Here is a 23,989-nt window from a genome sequence, read left to right on the forward strand (position 1 = left end):
TCAAAAATAATCAAATTTATTTCAAAAAAATTATAATTTGTCATTTTTGGAAATTTTTCTCTGAAATTAGAAATAATAAATCCACTCTTTGCATACCAAAAAATTTTCATAAAAATTTTTCCTCATGAACTGTTAGTTAATTAATATTGTTAGAGTTAGTAAAAAAAAAAAAAAAATAATAACCACTTCTATCTATTCAAAACGAAAAATTCTTTTAATAGATTTAACTAAGTAGAGAAGTTCTATAGTTGCCATATTCTCTCTGCACATATATTTCGAATCAATCTTGCTTACTTTAACTGATTTCAAAGAATATAACAATGAATGATACTTTCCTGTATAGAAATTTTTTGTTGTTTTGTCTTTTTTTTTTTGAACACGTTCCTTAATTTATCAAAATTTTCCCTACTATATATATACATATATATATAATACAAATACGTCTTTCCAATGATCAAGAAAAAGAAACCGGATCACATGTGCTGTATTCATTTTAAATTGATAATAAACAGCACAGTATTTCTGCATATACTTCAAAACAGAAAATATACTTTTTGATATTCAATTCAAACGAATCATTAATGTGCCAGACACTGAGATTCTGATGAAAATTAAATGTATAAATATTTCACCTCTACAATATAAATGAGTAAGTTAAATTTTGAACAGTGTTATAAAAAGTGCTGGTTTCCATTACTCTAAAGCACTGCAGACTGCAACCCAACAAATCTCATGCCTTTGTAATTACTTTAAAATTACATTGCAAATCAACACTAGATTTTCCATCAATTTACTTTTCTCCATTCCAGCAAGATAACAAAAGACTTTTTAATGATTTGTGAGAGGTGAAAAAACTAGAAGCAATTCTTAGAAGTTCTCAAAAGCAGTTCATACTTTTACTTTCCAGTTCAGTCAGAAGACGCGTAATGAAACACTTTTCCGATTAGCATTGTCGTTCAGTTCGATTTGTAAGTCTTTAATCTTCTGAAATATGATTTTAGAAACACAGCTTATTCCTATCCATTACATTGAGCACATCGCTTGTCCTAATTTATAAATAAGATTTTTGAAAATTTTAATTGACAATGAAGATGGCTGTGTAGGAACTCACTACATTAAATGGACTCTAAATGTTCCAAAACCGAAACTAAAAACAAGGCCCACATGAAAAAGATGCTTAAAAATAAAAGAAACATTCGGAAGCATAAAATGTGAGAAGAAACATTTTTTACTTTTTATACATTATGGTACAAAAAAGATAGAAAATACCAACACCTTGAAGGATAAGAACAATTTGGAATTAATTTATAAAACAAACTGCCTGCAGTAAATTGCAGCAAAGTGAAAAAGAGTAAAACAAGTGAGACAGTTTCGTTACTATCAGAGAAACATAAGGCTCTTTCTGCTCACATTATCCAAAATTGGTGCCACCAAATTCCACACATTTTCGGATATTTCTTCAACAGTCAAGGAGGCATCCACTACCTTAAATTGAAAAACTGACACAAGTTGTTGTCAATACTGCGAAACTGCCCGAAAATGCCTACTCTGTATCAATCTAAGTCCGAAATAAAAAAAAACATAAGCTCATTTAACTTACTTTCCACAAATCTCTATCTTCATCAGCTAACTGTTCCATGACTTTACTGACTTTCCCTTGAAAATTGCCAAAATCGAAACGTTCATCACCAAATCCACTCCTCTTTTGTGCTTCCTCGAATGAAAGATTGAAATATATAACACAGTCAGGTCTTAACTCACCCATATCAGCCAGTTTTGCCCACTCCATTGTTATGTTGTCAGCTCCTTAACCACAATAAACAAAGCGAACATGAAACAACCACAAAAATTTTGCAAGAAAACCCTAACTGCTCGCCCAATTCCCGTAATTAGGTTAAGTATCTCGAATGCTACAAAAAATCTTGAAAAGGACTAAAATAGAAATAGTGAGGAAACCTTTAGCCAGAGTATAGGCAATGCCTGAATAAGCGTATCGGTCAACGACTAAATGTGTTCCTTTAAGCAGCTTTTTCATCATCAAAGGCATAAGTGCTTGTCGATTTGCTGCGAATACTAGATGCGCTTCCTTGGGATCCATTTCAACTTCCTTTTTCAAATAACGATCAATAAATTTACCTAAGTCGCTTGAACGATCTGAAATGGAATCATTTATTTCTCATTATTACTATCATTACGACAAAAAAACTATGGGTGCAGAAATCTTATTGGATGTGAAATGGCTTTATAAACTAAAATGTTAATAACATTCAGCAAGCCTTATAAATAAAGAATCAATTACCAGGAAATGAAATTAAATCTACATCCCCTCCTGCAGCTTTGATACGTTCCACCAATTTTCTAGACTGCAAACTTTTACCAGCTCTATCACATCCTTCAAATACAATAAATGCTCCACGTATTCGTGATCCCATGCCTACAATGTTAATTATTTATATTACTCATACAACTACAACTGTTTACCTGTAAAAGGAATATATCAATCACTATCGACAAGCAAAACCATCCTGGGAAATAAATGAAATGTTACCAACCATACGAGAATCACAGACATGCATATCAGAACTGTCATTTACTGTTCGCAGAAAGTAATATACTTAAGCTTATGAAACCTCATTTTACTGTTCAACGAGCATTCAGCGTAAATGTAGCATTTTTTCTAGTTATGCACCGATGTTTGAAGTGCTTAGTAATAACGCTGGTAAAGCCATCGTTTGGCTGATAAAACAAAACCAATTTATCCTTTCTTCAAAAAAAAAAAACAACAAGCGTGAAATTTGTCTATATTCATTAACATGATGCCTTCCACCATTAGTCCAATTAATTGTTGAAAACTGTTAGAAACAGAAAACAAAGTACTTTCAATTTGTACTACATAGCATTTTAGAAAAACTAAAAAAAGCTATGAAAGTTTCAGTACTTATGGGCGTTTAAGACGTGAGAGTAGATCTGATATCATAATGAAAATAGGAGTTGGAAAAATAAAAGTTAAGAAGGCCTGAAACTCTGAAAACGAACTTGGACGAGAAAAATCTAAGCGAAATTTATTGTAACTGCAGCAAATTCCAAATTTCACATATATTTACGAAATATTGAGCACAATAAATAATACAACTAGAATTACAAAGCAATCAAAAAAAGATCAAAATACATCTACTGCATCACCAGTGATACTGCGCAACAGAAGCTGGAATCTCATCATAGAAAAGTATTATTCCCAGCAGATAAGCAAAAAGAACGAAACGCAAGAAGAATCGTGGCTGCAAAAAAAAAAAATATACAGTGTCCCCTACAAAGAACAAATAATTAAACAGATCATCTGATAAAGTAAAATAAGATTTTCTGGACACGTACATAGAAGAAAGTATTTAAACTTGTACTAAATAATTTCCATATCAAATAATTAACCCTATTTATTAATTCGCTCCAAATGCATATCTAGTTTCTCATTATAAGTTAATCATGTTTTTATCAATGTATTACAATCAGATCTTCGGTATTCGTGCTTTAATGCTTTACATAATAAACATCATTCTGTTACTACAGAGTTATTCAACTACATATATTATGCATAACTAATTATGTTCGGAAATGACTAAAAAAGCAAAAACCCAACCAAATTAATAAGATAGTGATCGAAATAGTAATGCTCGAATCTGTAAAAACTTTTCACAGCGGCGTTTGCAATACCTCCAATCGATTTGTCACGACGTGAAAACCACGCTGGTAGGTCGCATAATTTCACATCCATCAATTTTGTATCTTCTAAAAGGCACTTCAGATTAGCAAAATTGATACTATGCCATTACTTGTGCCTCATTAAAAGACTTCACTGAAATCCATTACAAGGACAATAGAATTCAACAGAATGTCTTATAAGAGTATCTAAAATCCAAAAAAAAAACCATACTTTTAGTTCCATAATATCTCCAAGGACAGTAAGGACCATGAATGCGAGCATTATATGCTTTATCTCTTACGCCAATTTCGAAGCGATTAATCACTCGATTGTACAAATACACACCCACACGTTCCCAAAGGCGACAAAGTGGCCGATAAATATATAGATCCCAATATAAATCGTTGCTAATTTTTGTGCCAGGCGGTAATGGTGGCACAAATGGTCGAAAGTACTTCGTTACAGGGATTTTTGTTGCCATTGTGCTTGAGAAAAAAAAAAAAAAGATTAAATTATGCAATTTTACTAAAATCACTTAGATGGGAATTACAAATAACTTTTGCACCTGAAATCATCCACTGAATTCACAACATCCTCAAATTGCTGCCTGACAAATTGCTCCCAGAAAAATGCGAACTAGCAACTGCTATTCTATGCATGCGAATAACAAAATACAACAAAACACACAATAACCGCCAGAACCTCAAAAGTATCTCACTGTCACATTGACAGATCTATTGCATCTTAGCGACCAACTCAGTCACAAACAACTATGAACTATGAACCTTCTAAACAAAAAAATGAAATGCAAACCACTTGCCACTTCAGCCGTAGCAAAAAACAAGCTAGTAAAACCTATACTGCTTGAGAAATCGTCAGCTAATCAATATAACATGCTTGAATATAATGTACACAACTATTAACGTTAGATATGCGCTGTCAGACCCACACATATGTTGCAGCATACTACATACGAATTAAAAGAAACAATTTATTAGGAAGAACAGCGAACTGAATTCTTTATATAACACAGAATAAAATCAGATGAAAGGAAAAGTAACATTTGATGATTAAAATAAATCAGCAACAAACAAATAAAAGATGGAATGAAACAGATGCACCCAGTTATTATAAAGGAATAAATAAATTGCCACACATAATAATATTAGAATTTAAGTTGATAAGTAACACCTCTAAAACTACGCACGTTAAAAGAGGTCGGACTTTAAATGGCTATCCACGAAGCACCTCCAGTGTCCCATTCAGTGCATTCAACCAAGCACTGCAAAGCTCCTTCGTATCCGCAGATAACAATACACTGAAAAAGAAAAAAAAAACGAGACATATTCTCTGCTTGCGTAACGTCGCTACCAGTTCGCTCTCTAAATAAGGCTCTTCTTTTTAGCAATATCTTGGTAATCAAAGTAATTTAACATGCAAACCGTTTCTTCTCTATAAGGGAAGGTGTTGTTGGAACCAAAAGGTCGACGGTGAAAGCATTCGGACGTGAACAGATTTCATGAGATGCATGGCTGATTTCCTTATCCGTACATTTCGAAAGGTCCATACATGCGAGAGGAGGCTTAAATACAATTCATATTACAGAAACACCTTCGAAATCTTATAACATTACTGCAGAATGTTTAGTAATATACCGAAACCTTTTCAGAAGCTTCATCATCCGGATATTTCCAAAATTGCACTACACCACAGCGCAGCACAGCCCAGTATCTAGCCCATGACCCCAATCCAGATATTACTTGATACATTGTCTGAAATACAAATTACACTAATTCATCGCATAAAAAAAGTATCAATGTAAATCAAACAGGACAAAAATTCCTACGACACTTATTTACTTGTAATCTTTGAAATTACCAAGAATCCTCGGAAATCGATTTCAATGGTAGGAGGAAGCGTCGTGCAGCGAGAGTCAATCTCAATTGTTCCTTCCAGTGGATAAACTGCTCCATCCAAATAGAATTTTTGTATACCAATGGTGTCCCTATTCAAACAGATATGTCCACAGCATGTGAATTCTGAGAAGCCCACAACTGATTCGTCACCACATGTCTTCTTAGCTAAAAATTATGAGTACAAGGGCGAGAAAAATTTAAGTTTAAGAAATATAATGAAATAAGAGATAGAACCAACATGGACTCAACAACGACTTTGCTTTGTTCTTCAGCATGCTGCATGAATAATCATCCGAGCGACGATTTTCAGTAACTTTCTAAAAATGTACTAACTTCTGACGAATGAGCATGCAATTTCAACAACAGAATGCTTGTAAACAGAGTTTGGAATTACAGTTATAAATTATAAAACAAGTGTTAGTCACACTAGAAATGCGTTACCAGGAAATCTCGAAAATCTTCAAGATCCAAATATACGGAATAAGAAAAAGAATAAAAACTGTTCCCTAAGAACTTTTTTTCCAGCAAATAAACGACAACATTCGAGTGAAGCACAGATAGATCCTAAAAAACTGTATAACAAAAAAAAAGAAAAACAAATTTTGTTACCAAAGCATAGATCTCCAACAGCACTGTAAAATCGACTGGTAGATTTGTGAAACGAATTTGATCAGAAAAATGAACTTTGCTAACACGTAATGCTCGCGTGTCCATTAGTGTAACTGTTTGCGTAGCTTCTACTTGTTCATCAGTTTTCAAAAGGATAACGAAAGCGTACGAAACATCTAGATAAAGATAGTTTGCCCAATTCATTCCAGGAAAACTCAAATGTCAAGCGGAAAAGAACAAGGTAATAAATAGTCACGATTATAAACATATTTTATTAGAAATTATAAAAACAGTAAAAATCTCTCTCCACAACAAACACTGGCATATAAACTTACTTTCATCAATATTACGGATGCAAAAGTTGCGGTTAAGATAAACATTAATTGATGTAAGGTCGATAGCTCCACGCATACGTTTCGTCACTGGAGGAACCGATTCCTTGATAAGTCGACGTCTTTCCAAACGTTGCATTTCATTTCGTAATGCCAGAAGTCGTTCGCGTGCCAGTAACAAACCACGTTGAGCACTTAGCTATAAATATGTCATATCTATTTTCAGAACTGCTCACAGAACAAAAATGTTTATAGCACAGTTCACTTCAAGAATTACTTAACATTAACAAAGATCGGATAAAAGTAAGCATCCCTTTATCTATAAGACGATTAACTAACCTCAACAAGAGTTCCATTAAAACTGTTATTCCTCTTACAGTGAGTTAATGCCAATGATGCCTGTGCAATCTGACCCTCTTGGATCATTATTTCTTGTTTTATTGTCTGTAATCCATATTCCATATAGAAAGACTTATCAGGAAGGAACTTTACCTTTCATAATGAAAAAATGAGGAAACGCTAACAGAAAATGCAATTGCAAGAAAATCTATAAATTTTGATTTCATCAAAGTGAACGAGTATGTTCTAGCTAAAAAGTGCTTCGGCACTAATGATATGCGAGCAAATGAGATTCAAACAAATCTGTTTTTACCAGCAAAATAAAATCAAAAGCATATCACCAACCTGTAACTCTATATCTGACTGTTGCAGTTGAACGATTTCGTGCGCTGTCGAAGCCGCTATTGAGGAGAAGCCACTTCGATTAAGCATATAACTCGCGGAAGTATGCGTGCGACTATTAGTTGCCGGTGAACCATCAAGAGGAGTGGAAGTAGCCATTGGATTCGATGAAACCATGTGACCTCCAAGTTTAGTAGTTTTTATCTGCAAATAAATCATTTCCAGTCCCATTCTTACAAATGCTTTTAATCTTGTCAAGATGGCATGTATTTTACATTTCTTAATGCTTATCTTAATAATATCGGTAATACTTCAGTAAACATCAATTCTGTGAAGCAAAATGATCATAGATCCCTTATTTACAAATACTACATCCACTACAGCACAATATATTTCAGATTTAGCAAATAAACAGAACCGCTCAAAAAATAAGAACTCAATAGTTCTTAGCCTAAATTACCAAATTAATAACCATGGAACAGAAATATCGAAATAAATTACCGTTTGATTTTTGTATTCATAAGTTGCCAATCGCTCGCCAGCAGATGGAGTTGACGAATAAGCAGCTGGAGAAAAACCAACAGGAATGTCATTGTTCGGCAATTTACGGTATTCTCTTTCCAAATCACGGTATAGTGAGATCTGGATAAATTTTTGTAAGCATCGTAAGCAACCAATATAGACACAATAAAGGGAATGATGATGAAAGATTCATCAATATTTCCAAAGGACACAATAATTTACAATTCATAGTAATATATTTAATAATTTACAGCAATAAGATAAATTTTCACATTTCTTAATGCTTATCTTAATAAATGTAGACCGAATAGCTATCACTAACCGAATTAGTTTTTGCAGACGGCGATAAAGGTTTTGCCAGAGATTCTTGCGAACACTGTTGACCAAGAGTTGCTAGTGAATCAGTCTAAAACATATTTAGGGAAGATTCAAGCTAGTTAGGTTACAGCGAATTGTGAAACGATCAATCAAAGAAAACCTTGTTGACGAAATCAAACGCTTTTTCTACTTCAGCAACGTGATCCACAATTTCATTATCAAGTCTTTCCTCATAAATATCTAAAAAAATACAAATATTATAATTTGTAGAAAAATGATCAAGAAATGAAATGTAAAAACTGTTTACGTTTTTGCGAACGATCGGTAATAACATCCATACGGCAACTTGATTGTACTTCAGGATTATAATTCATTTGGCGCATTTGCGTTTGCATAGCATAGGACGGGTCTTGACTGAGAATCTGCAATAAGTTTCACAATCAATATAGTGGATTTGAATAATGCGTAAACAAGTAAAAATATGTAAACAAGTAAATTTTTGCCTGAAATGATGTACTCACGTTATGAATCTGTAACATTTATTACAGATTTTATTATTATATTCTTATTATAGAAGCATATTTATACTTTCTGTAGTAAGCAATTTAAACATCAATACTCCGTAATTCGCATTCAACAAGAAGCAGATGTGGTTTTAACAGCTGCTGAATTATATTTATTCTTTCCACAGAAATCAGAAGAGGTGAGAGCAGAAAAACATAAATAAATATCATTGTTTAAATTGCTTATTATATATTTGAATTTCTAGTAGAATGCATAAATTTCTAGTAGAATGCAAATCACTCTACCTCATTCGTTACTCTGTTGTATCTGCTATCGTAACGTTTCAGATTAGTTATTCCCTGAAAAGTAAGATTTAAATAACAAGCACTGAGAAAGACACAATTGTAAATAGTTATGTTAGAATGAAGCAAATAAAAACCCTGCGCAATCCTAATTCGTATTGCTGTTGATCCCAGACGTTAGCACAGCTCGTGCTACCGTACGGCAAATTGTGCGAGGAACTTCCGTGACCCGAGCACTCATTCCATTCATCTGATCGCGATGAAGGTGACCTTGCAATACCACAGACATTGTAGTTCGAATCAACAGCATACTGAACATTTTGAATACTTCTGCCATTGGGAACACCTGGCACCGGTTGTAACATGTTTGTAACGTACTGTGAATATCGTTTTTGATTCTTTAGTTTTCGTGGTGTTGTATCGATTTGGATTGTCCGCGGTGGATTTTGACACTTATTTGGGTCAGATACCGATTCAAATCTAAAAAAATAAGGTAAAAAACAGGAAAAAAAATTAACGTAACAAAGAAACTAAAGGTACAAGAACTAACCGATTCACAATGCTACGTACGTTGCGTGCTTCAACAACTTGCTCGTCTTTTATAAAGTGTCCTTCAATCTCATTTGTTTTGAGTGGAACTGCTAGATCTAAATGAGTTCTATATTTCCCGAGTTTGCATTCAAAATTATTGCAAAATTACAATGTCAAACACTTTTTTAGCTAGAAAATATGTGGTGGAATGACAACTGAGCTTCTAAAAAGCAATACGCAAAACAAACCTCGAAAAAGTTCCCTGGTATTGACTTCAGTCTCTTGGTGACAAGTTTTTTTGATAATGTTCGGCGGAACTGACTTACCACGGCGTTTCAAGTGATCCATCTCTCGCAACATTTCTACACTTGCTGCATCACTCATCGTTTCAAACAAAGACGCGAGTTTACGTGTTTGTCCTCTTGGCAAACGATTGCTGTAATTGCAACTCGCGACTACTAATCTGTTAGCAATCAAAATTGCTATTGAAGTATAAAGAAGAGGAATTCTCAATGTATAATTATTCCAAATTTTCACACAATACAATCAGTTACAAGTTATGTGCTATATTAAAAGCACCAATTATTTCTTGATGAAATGTGATTTAGATTAAAGTATTTCTTCAATTAATATTGCAATATGTTATGTTCTTTTCTGGAACGGGATTTGAGATGCTACTGTTTAACAAGACTGTTTGCATTTCAGATCACAATCAAGCACGACAGCTTTAGACAATAACTATAAATTAACAAGTACATATGACGAAAGAAAAGTCATCAGTAAGAAAACTGAACTTCGGTGAATTCTTGTAGACGGAAAGCAACGGGTTTTGAAGAAGCTATAAATCTAGTTTTCTTCAAATATTTTTATAAAATAACTATAATTACTAGCAAGAAATGCAAATAATTTTCTGTCAAAAGCTACAAAGCATACCGAATTGTTGAGCGTCCTTCGCTACCTGATATTGGTGATGCCTTCTCAGAGCTATTTTCCTGGCAATATTGCTTTAACAAAATTTCCTTCGGTTCCTTGACAATATGTTCATACTGTTCATTCACAATCGTTGCTGTTTTTTTATCCATCTTAAATAGCTATGCAATAACCTTCAATTCATGCAAATATATTTTTAACTCATAGTTACTAGTAAACCGAAAATTGCCTAATAATAAAACTGTGCTTTGTGGTCAAACAAAAGTACAATTCATAGGAAAAGCAATTCACTAAAGTAACGAGAAGTAGCGATAGCAATAATAAATGATTTAATGAAAACAACCTCAGGTCCAACTGACAAACACTTTGAATGTGGTAATGGAGCATCACTTCTATCAACAAGGTCATGTAATCTGTTGGTTACCTGAAAGGGTGAAAGGAGAATTAGATTTGAGTCAACAACTCATAGGGATGATGCACTGCACTCTTATACGAAAAGAAAAATGAGATATAAGCTAAATTTTCAAAAAACGGACCGTAAAACTTTGAAAATTCGAAATCTTTTGTGGTGGTGATTTTGGGCAACCGAGTGGTGTTGAATAAAAACTGTTTAATCGTTCCTGCGTAAAAGATCCATTTTGACTTCCACTGTTATTTAAACGTCGCTCTAACATTGTATTCAACACAGACACTGCTCGATTTGTATCCTGAAAAAAAAAAGATCAAAGGACTAAAATCATGTAAGCGAGTATCTAATTTCTACTCCACGACCTGAAAAGGCAGCAAATTTACCTCTGGTGATTGCGTTACCACAAGTTCCTTAGTTTGCGAACACTGATCTCTGCGTAAAGTAACTGCTTGCTTGTCCACACTTTTTTCATCTTTTTCTTCGTATTTGAACTGATAGGTACTATTCGGAAAACACTGCATTTCCAAATGACTTACAGGATAAATAATAGTGTGCTGAGTGACAAAGCAATGTTTTTTCAGTTCGTCTTTGGGCAATTCCTAGAGAAATCTAATTGTGATAAAAAGCTAGAAAAGATACTTGTAAAAAAAAAGGCAATTAAAATTTTAATTAAAATATTAAACAAGAAAAATACACGGACCTGACTCTGAAAAAAGGTCTCTATTCTCACAAGGACAACAAACTGAGTGCACCGGTATGCATCGATATACTACACATACTCTTTTAAAAAAAAAAAAAAAAAAAAAAAAAAAAACTGTTTTTAATTACATTTAAATACTAATAATTTTTCGTGTCGTATTCTTCCTATCCAAATACGCGAAGTAAATCAAAATGTACAACAAAGCATTAAAGCTCCTTAAAAACAAGACGCATAGGAAAATTTTTATTCAATTTTCATTGTTGTCATTCTTATAATGGACACATAACATATAGCTTACGACTTTTGCTTTTTGTTCAACATTTGTTTTGTCTTTAACATATTCTTCACGGCTAATTTGTGTTCGGTTGAAATTACATCCTGATATATGATCGGTGTCTGGTAGCATCATATAAGGAAGCGATGCATCCATTGATGTATTCTAAATTTTTAAAAGATTGCAAGAAATCCTTTTGAAAAATTATCTCCGCCAAAAACTGAACATTAAAAATATTCTGTTGTTACTCAAGCTTGAAAGCCATGAATTTCTCGCTCACATCTTTTGTTGCAACATCACTATTTCTCGGTGTTGATATATGTGACTCCACTGAAGAAGTAACATCACCCTAAAAATAACTTCTAAGTGTAAATATAATTACATCTCCAATCAAAAAAATTTCTTAATGTACAATCACTAACCCAAGGAAAAGAATCAGTAAAACTTTTGTTGCTGTGCGCAGATGAAAAAGTAAAATTAGATGATGACCGATCGGTTAACGATATACAATCACGCGATTGACACAAAGGTGTTTTCTGATACCCTTGTGCTGTCAACAATATTTTAGCCTAAAAAGATTTAGATAACAAATTTTGCTTTTCAGCACAAGAAATAACCTCATCCCAATAACTATTAAACAAGTAAATTCATGAAAGGTCCTAACTGTCAAGGCAAGAAACTAATTCTTAAAATACTGAAAAAAAAAAAAAAAAAGCACAAATATTATTGTTGACAACTAAAAAAACCTTTTAAATAAAATTTTCATAAAACAATACTTTATAAAATTTTAAAACAGCATAAAATCAGACGAATACTTTCAACAAATGTAAAACAACGACTAAAATTCCCAATTATACTTTGAAGTACTGGACTATTCTCACTTACTTTTCCAATATCAATTGCATTGTTCTTATCCTTACTTGTCGTGAATATCTCAGTATGATTACAGTTCTGCTGAAAAAAAAGGTAATTTTGAATTTTCTATGGGTTTTTAAATTTCTTTATTGAATATATACGACGTTTTGAAAGAGCAATGTTTCCAATAAATTTTCTAATAATCAACAATTTTCAATAAATCATAGTTTTCTTTCCAGATGAACCTAATAAGTAAAAATTGAATAAATCTGTATTTGTCGCACTCCACAATCGGTAAGCTAACAATGCAAAATTTGTTATGCAAAATTTTAAACGAACCGCAGAGAAAGAAAAACTTCTCCATCTTGTCACAAAGCGTGAATTAGCTGATACTTCACCACATACAGCATCAAGACAATTGTCAGAGGTTCGATGAGTCTCATCATACAAACCCTGAAAAATAACGAAGTCAAACAACTGATAAATTTTGTTCAGAACATATTTTAACCATTTTTCCTCTAGAACTTCTATACATTTTGAAATCCTGCACTTTTGCAACCTTAAATATTGACATAATTAAAAACTCTCCCTCAAGACTTATATTTACATAGGAATTTACACATTCATGCATGTACGTAATAGCTTCGCAATTTGGAACTTGTTCGGGAACGGCAATCCCAAGGAAGTGAAATGTATTTTATAATAATATTCTATTTTTTAAACTTATGAATGTGGTGATGTTTTTCTTCAAATTCGTAGATCTTCAGCTAGATCACCAGCAACGTCACGTTAAAACTTTAATAAAATCCTCTTTGCTATAGTAAAAATTGTGGTTTCAAAAAAAAAAAAAATCGCATTCTAAGATTGCTTGCCACTATGCTTAATCGTATTCAATAAACAACGAAATATGTACAATAACAAATGCACGTTCTTGTTTTATTTTTGAGATATTAAAAATTAAATGTAAGAACTAGTAAACAATGTGCAGGAACAATTAAATGACTTGACTTTCAAAATGTCTGTTTCACCCACTTTTGCCCCACATGATCAAAAATTTATCATTGTTCCTACAAAAACCCTTTTGTTGATAAAATAGCTTCTCATTAATGTTCTACATATCGTGCAATATTATACAAAAGCTAGTAAAAACATGGTAATTGCTTCACTGTAAAAACTTTCAATAGAAAATTTATGCACTAAAGTAAACCCTATGCTCTTTTCGAACTCCTTCGTCAATATTTCCAATAGTCATACATAGAAAAATATGCTCCCTTTCTATTCAATACATCTTCATCTTTGTGGAATACAACCTGAGTTTTGTATATTAATAATAGTCAAAAGAAATCATAAGAAATTAAGTGAATTTAAAACATCAATCTTAACCAACTAACATTATTGCATAAATCTTTTTTGGAAACTGATATAAGCCTGTTTATATCACCCTTATTATTAACTTCGTCTACATCGTCGCTTAACTGAAAAAAAAAAAGTTTCAGAATGACATTGTTATATGTCCAGAATTGAACCGTTCATGGTAGAACTACAAGTTAACTTAATGAATAGTTTAAAATGCAGATTATGATCGCTTTCAGTGAATAATATAGCAGATAAGAGAATGATAAGATACACAAAATGATGGTACCAAGGTAAATGAGATAAAATCCACCTCAATATAGAAGTGTTCGTCCGATACAGAAGCAAGTTTTTGTCCAGAAATGCTCAAAGTTCGAGTAACATTTAGAACAGAGTTTTCCTGAAACAGAAAATAAGAAGTTATCATATGATAATAATATCCTTTTATAATTGGGCTTACAAAGACAAGGGAAAATTACTCCATTATGAAGAACTTCCAATGATGTCGAGGTAGTTTTTGGCCTGCTGACATTCGAATTTTGAGATTCATCACCATTGAGGTGAAGCTGAAAAAATTAGTATATGTATTAGATGTCCGAAAAGTAAATGATTATAATCTGTTGTAATCAAATGCTCTACATATCAAAACCATGTTTACTTCACAGCACAACGAATGTTACACTGCAAACCGCAAACCTCGAAACAAGAGCTCCATGATGGATCAGATGGATCAGCATTAGTTCCCTTTGTTTTTGCACTATCCGATTTGCCCACATTACGCAACTAAAATTTTTTAGTTCAGATTTTCTTTCAACATAAAATCTTCGAGGAGAGGGGCGGGAAAGAGAGAAAACTGTGCATAGAAAGGAAAAGATACAAAAGAAGTATTTTTTACACAAAATATTAAAGTATATATACTTTGTATATTTTGTGCTTAACACAAAAAATACAAAGTAGTATTAAAGGTTTATCAGCGAGTCAAGAAAAAAAAAAACCGCACTGGGTCCAAAAGATCCAATTCACTCCGAACTCTTAATGATGTCTCATTTCGCTGTGGACACAAATATAGACGACGATCGACAATACAGCTTTCTCTGACGACATTACTTTTCTGAATATCAGCAAATTTGTAATATTTATTAATCCTACTAACTAAAATAAATATTAGCCTAATCGGTAACAGATATAATTGACATAGAGAATTCTGAGATACAGCGACAACTAAGGGGAATTGTCTCACAACATTATTTTACTTCCTGGATGAAAAAGTAAAGTACTCGGAGATTAACCGAGCAAAAATTAAACTTATTCAATATTTCAATAAATCTTACATCCCTGGACAATAAAATCGTATTGCCATTAAAGTCCTTTTCGCTTCCCAATTCAATATCTTGCGTGACTGGGTTGGTTAACTGCAACGATCTTCAAGTTATAATCCAGGATATGTACTTTACAAAGAGCGAACTCTACGTTTTCTCTTTTGTTTTGAAAACTGGAAATTCAAAACCTCATCGGTTGTTTCAGTATTTGTAGTATTTGTAGCGGATACAATTTCAAGCTCTTTTGCATCATTTTCTGCGAAATCCTAAAATTGTTTTCAACGTTGTTCTTATCAATTCTTTTTGATTTATCTGTAACAAACTCCGCATACAAAACCGTAGTCCAATAATCTATTCCGCAGCTTTCATAGATTCGTCCATAGAAATACGGATATTCAATTTGGAAAAACTTTGCCATTCAACCAACGAAAACGTTCACAGTTTCATAGTAAATGAATGAACTAACATTGTTAATTGCACATGGTATTTTTGGCTCATTCTTCTGCATCTCAGAAGAACTCTTTATGCATTCATACACTACTGTGTTTTCTGCTGTTTCCTGTAATGAAAGGTCAGTCGCACTGGGCTGAAAAGAAAATATAACATTGCCATTTTTATGGCCTGATGTAGTCGCGACAGGTACTTCACATGATTTTATTTCCGGAATGCATTAAGGTGTGCATTAATGCATTAACCAATTTCTTATCGAATATAACTCTTATTTTTCACATTGTTATCAACCCAGCTTTTAGAAGACAAAGCAAAAAAAAGATCAAACAGAACGGAGAACTTAAAGCTATAATTGCTTTTTATTTAGCAGAAAACTACAAAATTAAACATACCGGATATTGTCCAACTGGTGCACGACAGATATTCTTCACTTCACGGCACTGAAATTTCGAAACTTTCAATACAGCAGAAAAAAATGAGATGCAAATATACCCTAAAAAGCTATCGTAAAACAAAATTGCAAGGTTCTAAATAATCTATATTATCTATGTGATCAAGGCACTAGTAAGAATCTGGTCACTTCAAAGTGCCGCTGTTTTAATCATAAGACTTTTTCAAATAAAATAATAACATTTCCGCGACCACGACGACTGTCGCCAACGTATCCGTAGTTGTTATATCTCCAGTCATATCCTCCGTAACCAAAATCCTGAATATTCTCCAATATTAATCCGATGTGATGATTAAAAGTTTTCAAATGAGAAACAAAGACTTAAATTCCTTAACTACATTACAAGATTTATAGATAAACGAAAAGAAAGTGAATAGTATCCAATTTAAATTTATTGTATCAAAAACTATACTCCTATGTGTTTTTTTTTGTTTAACTTAAAAATTGACGAAAAACCTTACACGACCACGTCTTCTACCCATTTTTAAACTTCCAACAGGAGCGCACGAACGAATATCACTGTAACCAGAACTGAAAAAAAAACTCCACAACCTCCCCAACATAAACTCCATTGTTCCTATCCCCTGATAGACTAGATCTTCACATAAACCCCCCCCCCCCGCGCTGCCCTCATCGGGAAAACTTACCCGTGCGGATAACACATACCCAATGCCGTCTCTCCCAAGAACATAATGGAAGCCTAAAAATGCACACTTCCCAGCAGATAATTGGAATGGATGAGCCTACGTGATTTATGCAAGAACTGTCTACGTGATTTCTGCAAAAAGCACATTCTTTGTAGATTAACGCTCGTTTTATGACTGAAAGGAGTGGTGACAATTCTTCAGCTTTCCTCCCGGTATGTCTCAGATTGTGCTGTGAAATCTTTGAGACATCCCATACCTCTATGGATTCCCGGGATATTCCAATAAATGAAGACAAACAATTTACGCCATCAAATTTTCCACTCATTTTTTCAAAACTTTTTGTGAGGAAAGAAGATTTAATTGTTTTTTATCACTTCCTTTACAAAGAAATAATTCACCGGAAGAAAAAATAAATTTCCCGGGGGAAAAGTCTGGAATATATAGAGCTGTTATCTTTTGCGAGGATGCAAAAAGTGCAAAAAATATGTGTGACAGTAAGCAATAGTTCAAGTTTATTATGCGCAAATTATTTGGTATTCACTTAGAAATATGTTGAACAAACTGTTTAAAATTCTGAATAAGGCGCCCGAGATATCCCAGAGCACAAGTATGAGGGAAAATATTAAAATCATAGAGAGTAACGACTATCACTAAAAGGTAAAGATGACCATTTCATTGTGTCTTTTTCATGAAGCATATTTAAATCACTATAATGTTTTACTTTACTTTTGACTTTTCAATTCTCAATTCCCTTCCTTGTAGGAGATCGGATAGCAGTCAATGAAGGAGATAAATCGTTTTCAGGATCAGTGTTCAGGATCAGAAAGATAATCAATCAGTCGACTAAAAATTTATTCTTCAATCGATGTGACATTTAAAATTTAAATTGTACATGACTAATGAATAATCTCTGCTATAAACTGAATTAGTTTAAAGCTGAAAATGCATGAATATCGATTTTCATCCATTCTTGCAGATTAAAAAGTGATAAGTACATTTAATACTGATAGAAATTAATTTATTCATATTTTCTGCAACTTCAAAGATTACATGCAAAGTTTGATTTGTTTGCAAAAAAAAAAAAAAAAAAGTATGAAATGATTGCTTGTCATTTTAATTATTACAATCGCTAGAACAAAGAGTAGTAGTAGAATTGATATTATTTTCATTTACTAAAAGAATTGTGAGCGGTCAGTAAAGTTGACTGTCTTCAATACTCTCGATTTTTCTCAGGTTCAAAAGAGAGCGAACAGAGAGAATCTTTGCAAGATCACTTCTAATGCCCTCTAATTTTTCAATCATTACTGAAGAACTTTTCATCTGTCATCTGCATAATCCCACAAAATTCCTGCTGTATGGTCTCTTATTCTCACTTAAAAAATCAAAAATGAATATAAGGAAATGACCAACCGATAGTCATTCCTTCACAAAAAAACATTAGTAAATAAATATGGTTAAGTATGAAGTAATAGTTAGTTAAGTATGAAGTAATGGTTACCCACTAAAATTAACCAATAATCAAATATCAGAAATTTATGTTCGATTCTGAATACTTGAAATAATTGCAATTAGTTATAATTAGATGATTTACTTTCTTCAGTTTATCAAGCTCTTCAAAGTGGTAATGACGACAAAGGATTTTTCGGCATATGTGATAGAAGGGATATATTCGCTACGTTTCGCTGTTCTACTGCTAACATTTATCATTTTTCTTTTTATCATGGCACAAATATGTGAAATTTTATATTCATTTATACGCTTAACGCAGCAAAATGTATCTTTTTCAAAATTATTTTTAAATGCTTTTTTTTTTTGCAATAGACTTTTTGTGTCTAAGAGATAATAGTTAGATAATCGGATAGGTTATGATGATACTTGAATGAATAATAAAGTGTACAACACAATTATTCATTTAAATTAATTTTTTGACACACCAATCTTTTTACCTAGTTCGTTTCTGATGCTCTTATTTCTGTTAAAAATTACACCAGTATTGAGAAAATTGAATAAAGCTTATCATCAAGACTTTTCCCTTTCAATTTATTGCTTCTTCAGAGCATTCACAGTAATATTTCACAACGATATCATTTTTCCTAAAATAACAATGTTTATTTTCATTTGCTAAAATTATAATTAAATAGAAATGATCAATTAATTCAAGTTGAATGGAAAGGATAATGAATGTAAAATAATTTGATCCTACATAAAAGCCTATTCAGATATATTTTAATCTGCTTTTGTATCAGCCATTTGTTTTGATGTTGCGGTCTTTTCAGTCGAAAGATGATGAATATGGCCTAACGGAGATTATTATGGATGATCCCAATAATTCGAGAAAAACAAGTTGGAGAAGAGACAGGTTTGTCCTTCTTCTGTTCCTTCAGTTGTTTTTCTCTTTTTCCAGAAGTGAAAACCGTATGGAAAAAAGCAGTTTATGTTCTCGAAATTGATGACAAACATTTTTTGAGATTAAACAATACGATTACAAAAAGATTACTTTCTTTTTAATTTTTATTGAAAGATATTAAAGAGCGAACAAAGAAGATATCAGGCAAATTTCTTCGTGCAGTGAAGAAAACAGAGGAAGAAGAAATGATCACAAAATGACATTTGATGAGGTAATTCTTTTCCATTTTATCATCAAATTTGTGCTAATTTTAAAATCTGGAAATTTTATCATGTTCACTTTCTCAAAATGTATTGTAGAAATCAATGAAAATATCAAAATTATCATCAACATCGTTTGCTTCATCCAATACATCAAACTGCTCAGAGAAACAGTTAGAAGGAAATTCACTGAAACGGAAATACTTCGGTATGTTTACGATTCATTATTTCAATTATTCTAAATAGAACTTCACAAATACATTAATTAATAAATAGACGTCTCTTGATTTACCTGCAAATAAAATTTGACCACTTCAAAAATTATTTCCTCTTTAGAGTGATTTAATCTACTGGACTGAACTCAGAGAATTAATTACACTTTGCTAGCAATTCAATGTTGAAGACACATGTTGCAATATTCATTACTTTTGTTTATTCAATCAAACCATATTTTTGATATATTGCAGAAGCAAAAGAACAATCAACCAATAAGTTTTCAAATACAACAAATGAAACGATAAAAGGAGACGAATCATTGAAAGGAACAGAGTATTCGCCTAGTGAAAAAAGTAAGAAAATTTTCAAATTCGCAGTTAATATTCTCTCCGAAAGAAAAGAAAAGAAATTGCAAGCAAAAGCAAAATTATCAAAGTGATAGGATTAGAGGAAAATATTTCGGAAAGCTATTTGGTTTCTTTTAGAAGTATTTTACTTCTTTTCTTTGCAGACTACACTCAGAGTGATTCGTTTGCATCATCAAGGTTTGCAGCTCCCAATAATTTTAATTATGTAGTTTCTGAACAATATTTTCTTATAATCTTTACTTTGTCATTTTGATGTATTTAAAGCAATTCATCTTTAAAAAAGCGCACCAAAATTATCGTGATAAAATTAAGCTAAGAATCATTAAACAAATTTATTAAGTTGATAAAATACCAAAAGTTAAAGCTCAAAATTGGTAGATTGGACTGTATACCATTAAATAACACTTAGATATTACTATTAATCTAAATCATTGTACAGCATATTTTCATAATATAATCAAACAGTTTCAGAAATAAGTGAAGAAGAAAGAATAGTACAAATGGCCAAGCAAATATATTTTGTATTCTTCTATAATCACTTAATTATAGATAATCTTTTTTTTTTTTTTTTTTCTTCGATTTTCATTGTGTAAGTGATGTTAATTTTGTAATTTTTTGTTGGAGAAAAAATAGAAATGAAATAAAATTTAAAAGAAAAATTTTTAAGCAAATCTAATGAAGCTTTTTCAACACATTTATTATTGTATGATGATCAAAATCATGAAAATGAAACATACAAACGAGTGGACAAACTAATCTTTTCATAATTTGACTTCATTTTCACTAGAAAAAAAAAAAACCAGAAAAAAAAAAACCAAAAAAAAACCTTATAAAACCATTTGATATTAAATAGTATTGGTATGGCATAAATGATAAAGTTAGATGATAAATAGCACATCCATTCATCCATCATGTATTTATGTTGAATTACTGAATCATTCGATTTGTTTCTGATATGGGGTCATCCTCAAATTCGGACAGCAATTTGCAGAAGAAAGGAAAGTCGATTTAGATAAACGACACATTTACAGTGATCAGTGATCATCACATCATTTCAATTATCACTGCTTTCATAGCTGATCGCTGATGTTAATTCTATTGTCGCTTCCATTTGCTTTTGCTACTTCATCGGCATTCATTCTGTAAGCATTATTTTGTTGTAAAAAGTTAGTCGAGAAAGCAAATTTCAAGAATTTATTTTCCACCTTCAAGAATTTATTACAAAAAATTCCTGTTTCTCATGTCGAAAAAGTGACATTTGATTTTGTTATTAAAAACAATCTATGCAAGAATGAATATTGCAATTTTTTTATACCATAAATTTAATCAATTTTTTTAGGTTATTGTTAGAATCTTTGCAGAAAAAAAATAAATAAATAAATAAATAAATAAAGACATTCGTGATAGTACTGATAAACTGTTTTTCCATTCTAGGGATTCAGTCACAAATACAAGAAAAACAATTTCATATAGAGATCGAAAAATTTGCAATAGAGGCGCATTTGAATATCTGAAGTATAGGCTAAAGAAACGGTATGGTGAGTGAATATTAAAGATTTGTTATTTTTGTAACAAATACAATTTTTGAAATCATTTATCAAATTTATTTTGATCGCATCAAAACTTTCTTTATTTGCAGTATTAATTTATCATTGAGAAACTGTTGAACTAGGTAAGGATAAAAAATAGCAATCTAATAGCATATTTGATTTTTAACGCTTTTAAAAATGATTTTTCAGTATTAAATGATGTTATTCATCAAGCTAACTTGTTAATAAAATAAGTTTTCAAACTATTTATTTTATATGAAGATTAAGTCTGCTATTTTTCTCACCTCAATTACAGAGGTTATTTTAGTACTAAATGAGCATAAATGGTATACCGGTACACTATCTTGGTCATTTCGGGATCCATTCCATCTTTTCAAAAACGACAGAAAATTTGTCATTGTAAAGTTTGTATTCTGTTGTTTACATTTTCGTTTCATTATTCGGAACAATTTCATTCAAAAACAAATCTTCCAGTTCATTAATTTATCATTAGAAATTTCTCTCGTTTTACACTGCATTAATCATATCGTTCCTTTTCGTAAAATACACTTCTTTATCAGTTCTCCAATTTTAATCAATCTTAATCAAGAATTTTAATCAATCTATAAATCATCTCAATGTCTAAACTATTATCAATCATTTGCCTACTCCGATATTACTAGAACATAATTGAGATTTTGTAGATCTGTAATCTCATTCAGTATTTTTCAAGGAATGTTCTGCAACAAGCTTTCGAGAAATGGTCAAATTCATCAAGAGGAGCTCTTTTATTTAAAGATCTCTCTCCATCGGATCGTACTACAGGGACTACTGATGCAAATTTTGATGTTCTATTTGCTAAATATGCTCACGGTGATAAAGAATCCTTTGATGGATTTGGTGGAATTGTAGCTCATTCAGGATATCCCATAGAGGGCATCATTCATTTCGATGGTTCTGAATACTGGTCGATCGATGGACGTAATGGACTTGATCTTCGATACGTCCGTCTTTTGTTGTTGTAATTTCAGCTTAAAATAATTTCAGCTTAAATATTTCAGCTTAATAAAAATTTTGTTGTTGTAATTTCAGCTTAAAATATACTACAATCAATAATTAATAGCAAAAAGAGCATGAAGCAGTGTCTTTCAAATGTCAAATAGATTAAGCTTGTTACATCCTACTTTCTTTTTCTTTTTAGGTTGCCCTTCATGAAATTGGACATGCACTTGGACTTAGACATTCCAATGATCCAAAAGCTATTATGCATCCATATTACAGGTTTGTGATACAAATATCTAGATTTCCTTGAATAACACTGCTAGACATACTAAATATATTTCTCTTGCAGTGATCAATTAAAAGATTTTGAGCTTGCCGAAGACGATATTATGGGTATCAGAAAACTTTATGGAATTTCTTAAAAGATTAAAACTGAAGATTTGTGGAGCTAACAAAATCTCTAATGTAACTATTTTTCGATTAACCATTTAAAGGTAATGAAATTCCGGATGTTTTCTTTTTATGATAGCCGAATTCGGTAATAGTGATTTACATTCCTCAACATTTCTTTTTTTTTTTTTTAATTTTTAGTTGATTGTATTATTTGCAAACTTATGTAAAATAATTTCAGCAAAAAGTAGTATGCAAGCTTTTTGCTGATCAGACTCATCCATAATTTTTTTTTAAAAAGGTCGTAATATGTAAAAAAAAAAAAAAAGAAAATATCGTGAATTTTTGTTCTCATTCATTTCTTTTTCTTATATGAATAAACCATGCTTGCCACACGAAAACAACCCTAGAAATTCTTATTATCCGTAGATACGTCATCTTATTAAGTCAAATTCATAATTACCACATATCTAAATCATTCACAGTCAGAAAACCGATCTGTGAATGCGTATTCGTTGGTTCTGAGCTACCAAACATCCGTTTTTTTTTTAACTATTTATTACTAATATCCATTCCTTTTAATTCATTTTGGATTATTTTCCGGGAACAAAGGATAAAGAAAAAGCGCTTTTTCAAATCAGAAACTCAGAAGTGATATTAAAAAAGAAAATTTTTGAGCAATTGGAAAATTCAAGAGTTAATAAGTTTCGGAATAATGAAAGAAACTGATTACAAGTAAGAACAAATCATGATTCTTACGATTGTCAAAAACATTTTTTTGCAACAATTTTACGATATTTTTTAAAAAAGTGCTGACCAGTGTACAATAGAAGAATAATGAGATTATCCGAATATTTTTATATAAGTTTAAATAAATGATTTCACTAGAAAGAACGTCATAGATTTTTTAATTACAATTTAAAAAGGTTTCCGTTTAGCATCAAAAACAACGCATTGATCTCATAAAAAATTTGTTTCTATCACATTTTGCATTGTAAATACATTTTTAGTGAAAAGCTAGATTTAACTTCAGAAATACTTCACGTCAAATTCTAGCTCAATCTGACAAGAATTATA

General features: G+C 31.7%; 4 protein-coding genes across 6 annotated transcripts; 1 reads left to right on the top strand and 3 right to left on the bottom strand.

Annotated features, from left to right (window-relative positions):
• Positions 1-1,380: 1,380 nt before the first annotated feature.
• Bma-dtmk-1 (thymidylate kinase, putative) lies at positions 1,381-2,432 on the bottom strand (the record flags this gene model as incomplete). Of its 2 annotated transcripts, XM_001896037.1 has the most annotated exons (4): positions 1,381-1,485; positions 1,601-1,806; positions 1,957-2,154; positions 2,300-2,432. In XM_001896037.1, 4 exons carry the CDS (start codon positions 2,430-2,432, stop codon positions 1,381-1,383), a joined length of 642 nt encoding a protein of 213 aa, XP_001896072.1. The 2 variants fall into 2 exon arrangements, with proteins under 2 accessions (XP_001896072.1, XP_042933991.1); XM_043078057.1 differs by lacking the exon at positions 2,300-2,432 and having other exon boundaries at positions 1,957-2,098.
• A 747-nt stretch (positions 2,433-3,179) lies between these two features.
• On the bottom strand, positions 3,180-4,178 carry Bm5403 (ATP synthase f chain, mitochondrial, putative; the record flags this gene model as incomplete). Its single annotated transcript, XM_001896038.2, has 3 exons — positions 3,180-3,278; positions 3,635-3,783; positions 3,929-4,178. The coding sequence occupies 3 exons, from the start codon at positions 4,176-4,178 to the stop codon at positions 3,180-3,182; spliced, it is 498 nt and encodes a 165-aa protein (XP_001896073.1).
• A 752-nt stretch (positions 4,179-4,930) lies between these two features.
• Positions 4,931-16,635, bottom strand: Bm4968 (PH domain containing protein; the record flags this gene model as incomplete). Of its 2 annotated transcripts, none has more annotated exons than XM_043078059.1 (38): positions 4,931-5,015; positions 5,140-5,279; positions 5,359-5,469; positions 5,576-5,778; positions 5,852-5,930; positions 6,223-6,398; positions 6,558-6,753; positions 6,894-6,998; positions 7,239-7,439; positions 7,737-7,877; positions 8,080-8,163; positions 8,236-8,315; positions 8,383-8,497; positions 8,885-8,938; positions 9,019-9,151; positions 9,260-9,361; positions 9,432-9,528; positions 9,739-9,848; positions 10,346-10,494; positions 10,686-10,766; positions 10,879-11,049; positions 11,135-11,350; positions 11,750-11,890; positions 12,006-12,074; positions 12,148-12,294; positions 12,611-12,679; positions 12,920-13,033; positions 13,972-14,055; positions 14,247-14,333; positions 14,413-14,499; positions 14,630-14,716; positions 14,934-15,044; positions 15,265-15,345; positions 15,441-15,518; positions 15,719-15,811; positions 16,095-16,142; positions 16,334-16,411; positions 16,615-16,635. In XM_043078059.1, 38 exons carry the CDS (start codon positions 16,633-16,635, stop codon positions 4,931-4,933), a joined length of 4,224 nt encoding a protein of 1,407 aa, XP_042933993.1. The 2 variants fall into 2 exon arrangements, with proteins under 2 accessions (XP_042933993.1, XP_042933992.1); XM_043078058.1 differs by having other exon boundaries at positions 9,661-9,848.
• A 2,423-nt stretch (positions 16,636-19,058) lies between these two features.
• On the top strand, positions 19,059-22,944 carry Bm5891 (Matrixin family protein; the record flags this gene model as incomplete). The annotated part of the gene is made up of 8 exons (XM_043078060.1): positions 19,059-19,159; positions 19,331-19,418; positions 19,507-19,615; positions 19,875-19,976; positions 20,135-20,168; positions 22,254-22,524; positions 22,722-22,801; positions 22,872-22,944. 8 exons carry the CDS (start codon positions 19,059-19,061, stop codon positions 22,942-22,944), a joined length of 858 nt encoding a protein of 285 aa, XP_042933994.1.
• Between the last annotated feature and the right edge of the window lie 1,045 nt (positions 22,945-23,989).

Source organism: Brugia malayi (genome assembly GCF_000002995.4).
Source record: "Brugia malayi strain FR3 genome assembly, contig: Bm_v4_Chr2_contig_001, whole genome shotgun sequence".
Classification (NCBI taxonomy): Eukaryota; Metazoa; Nematoda; class Chromadorea; order Rhabditida; family Onchocercidae; genus Brugia; species Brugia malayi.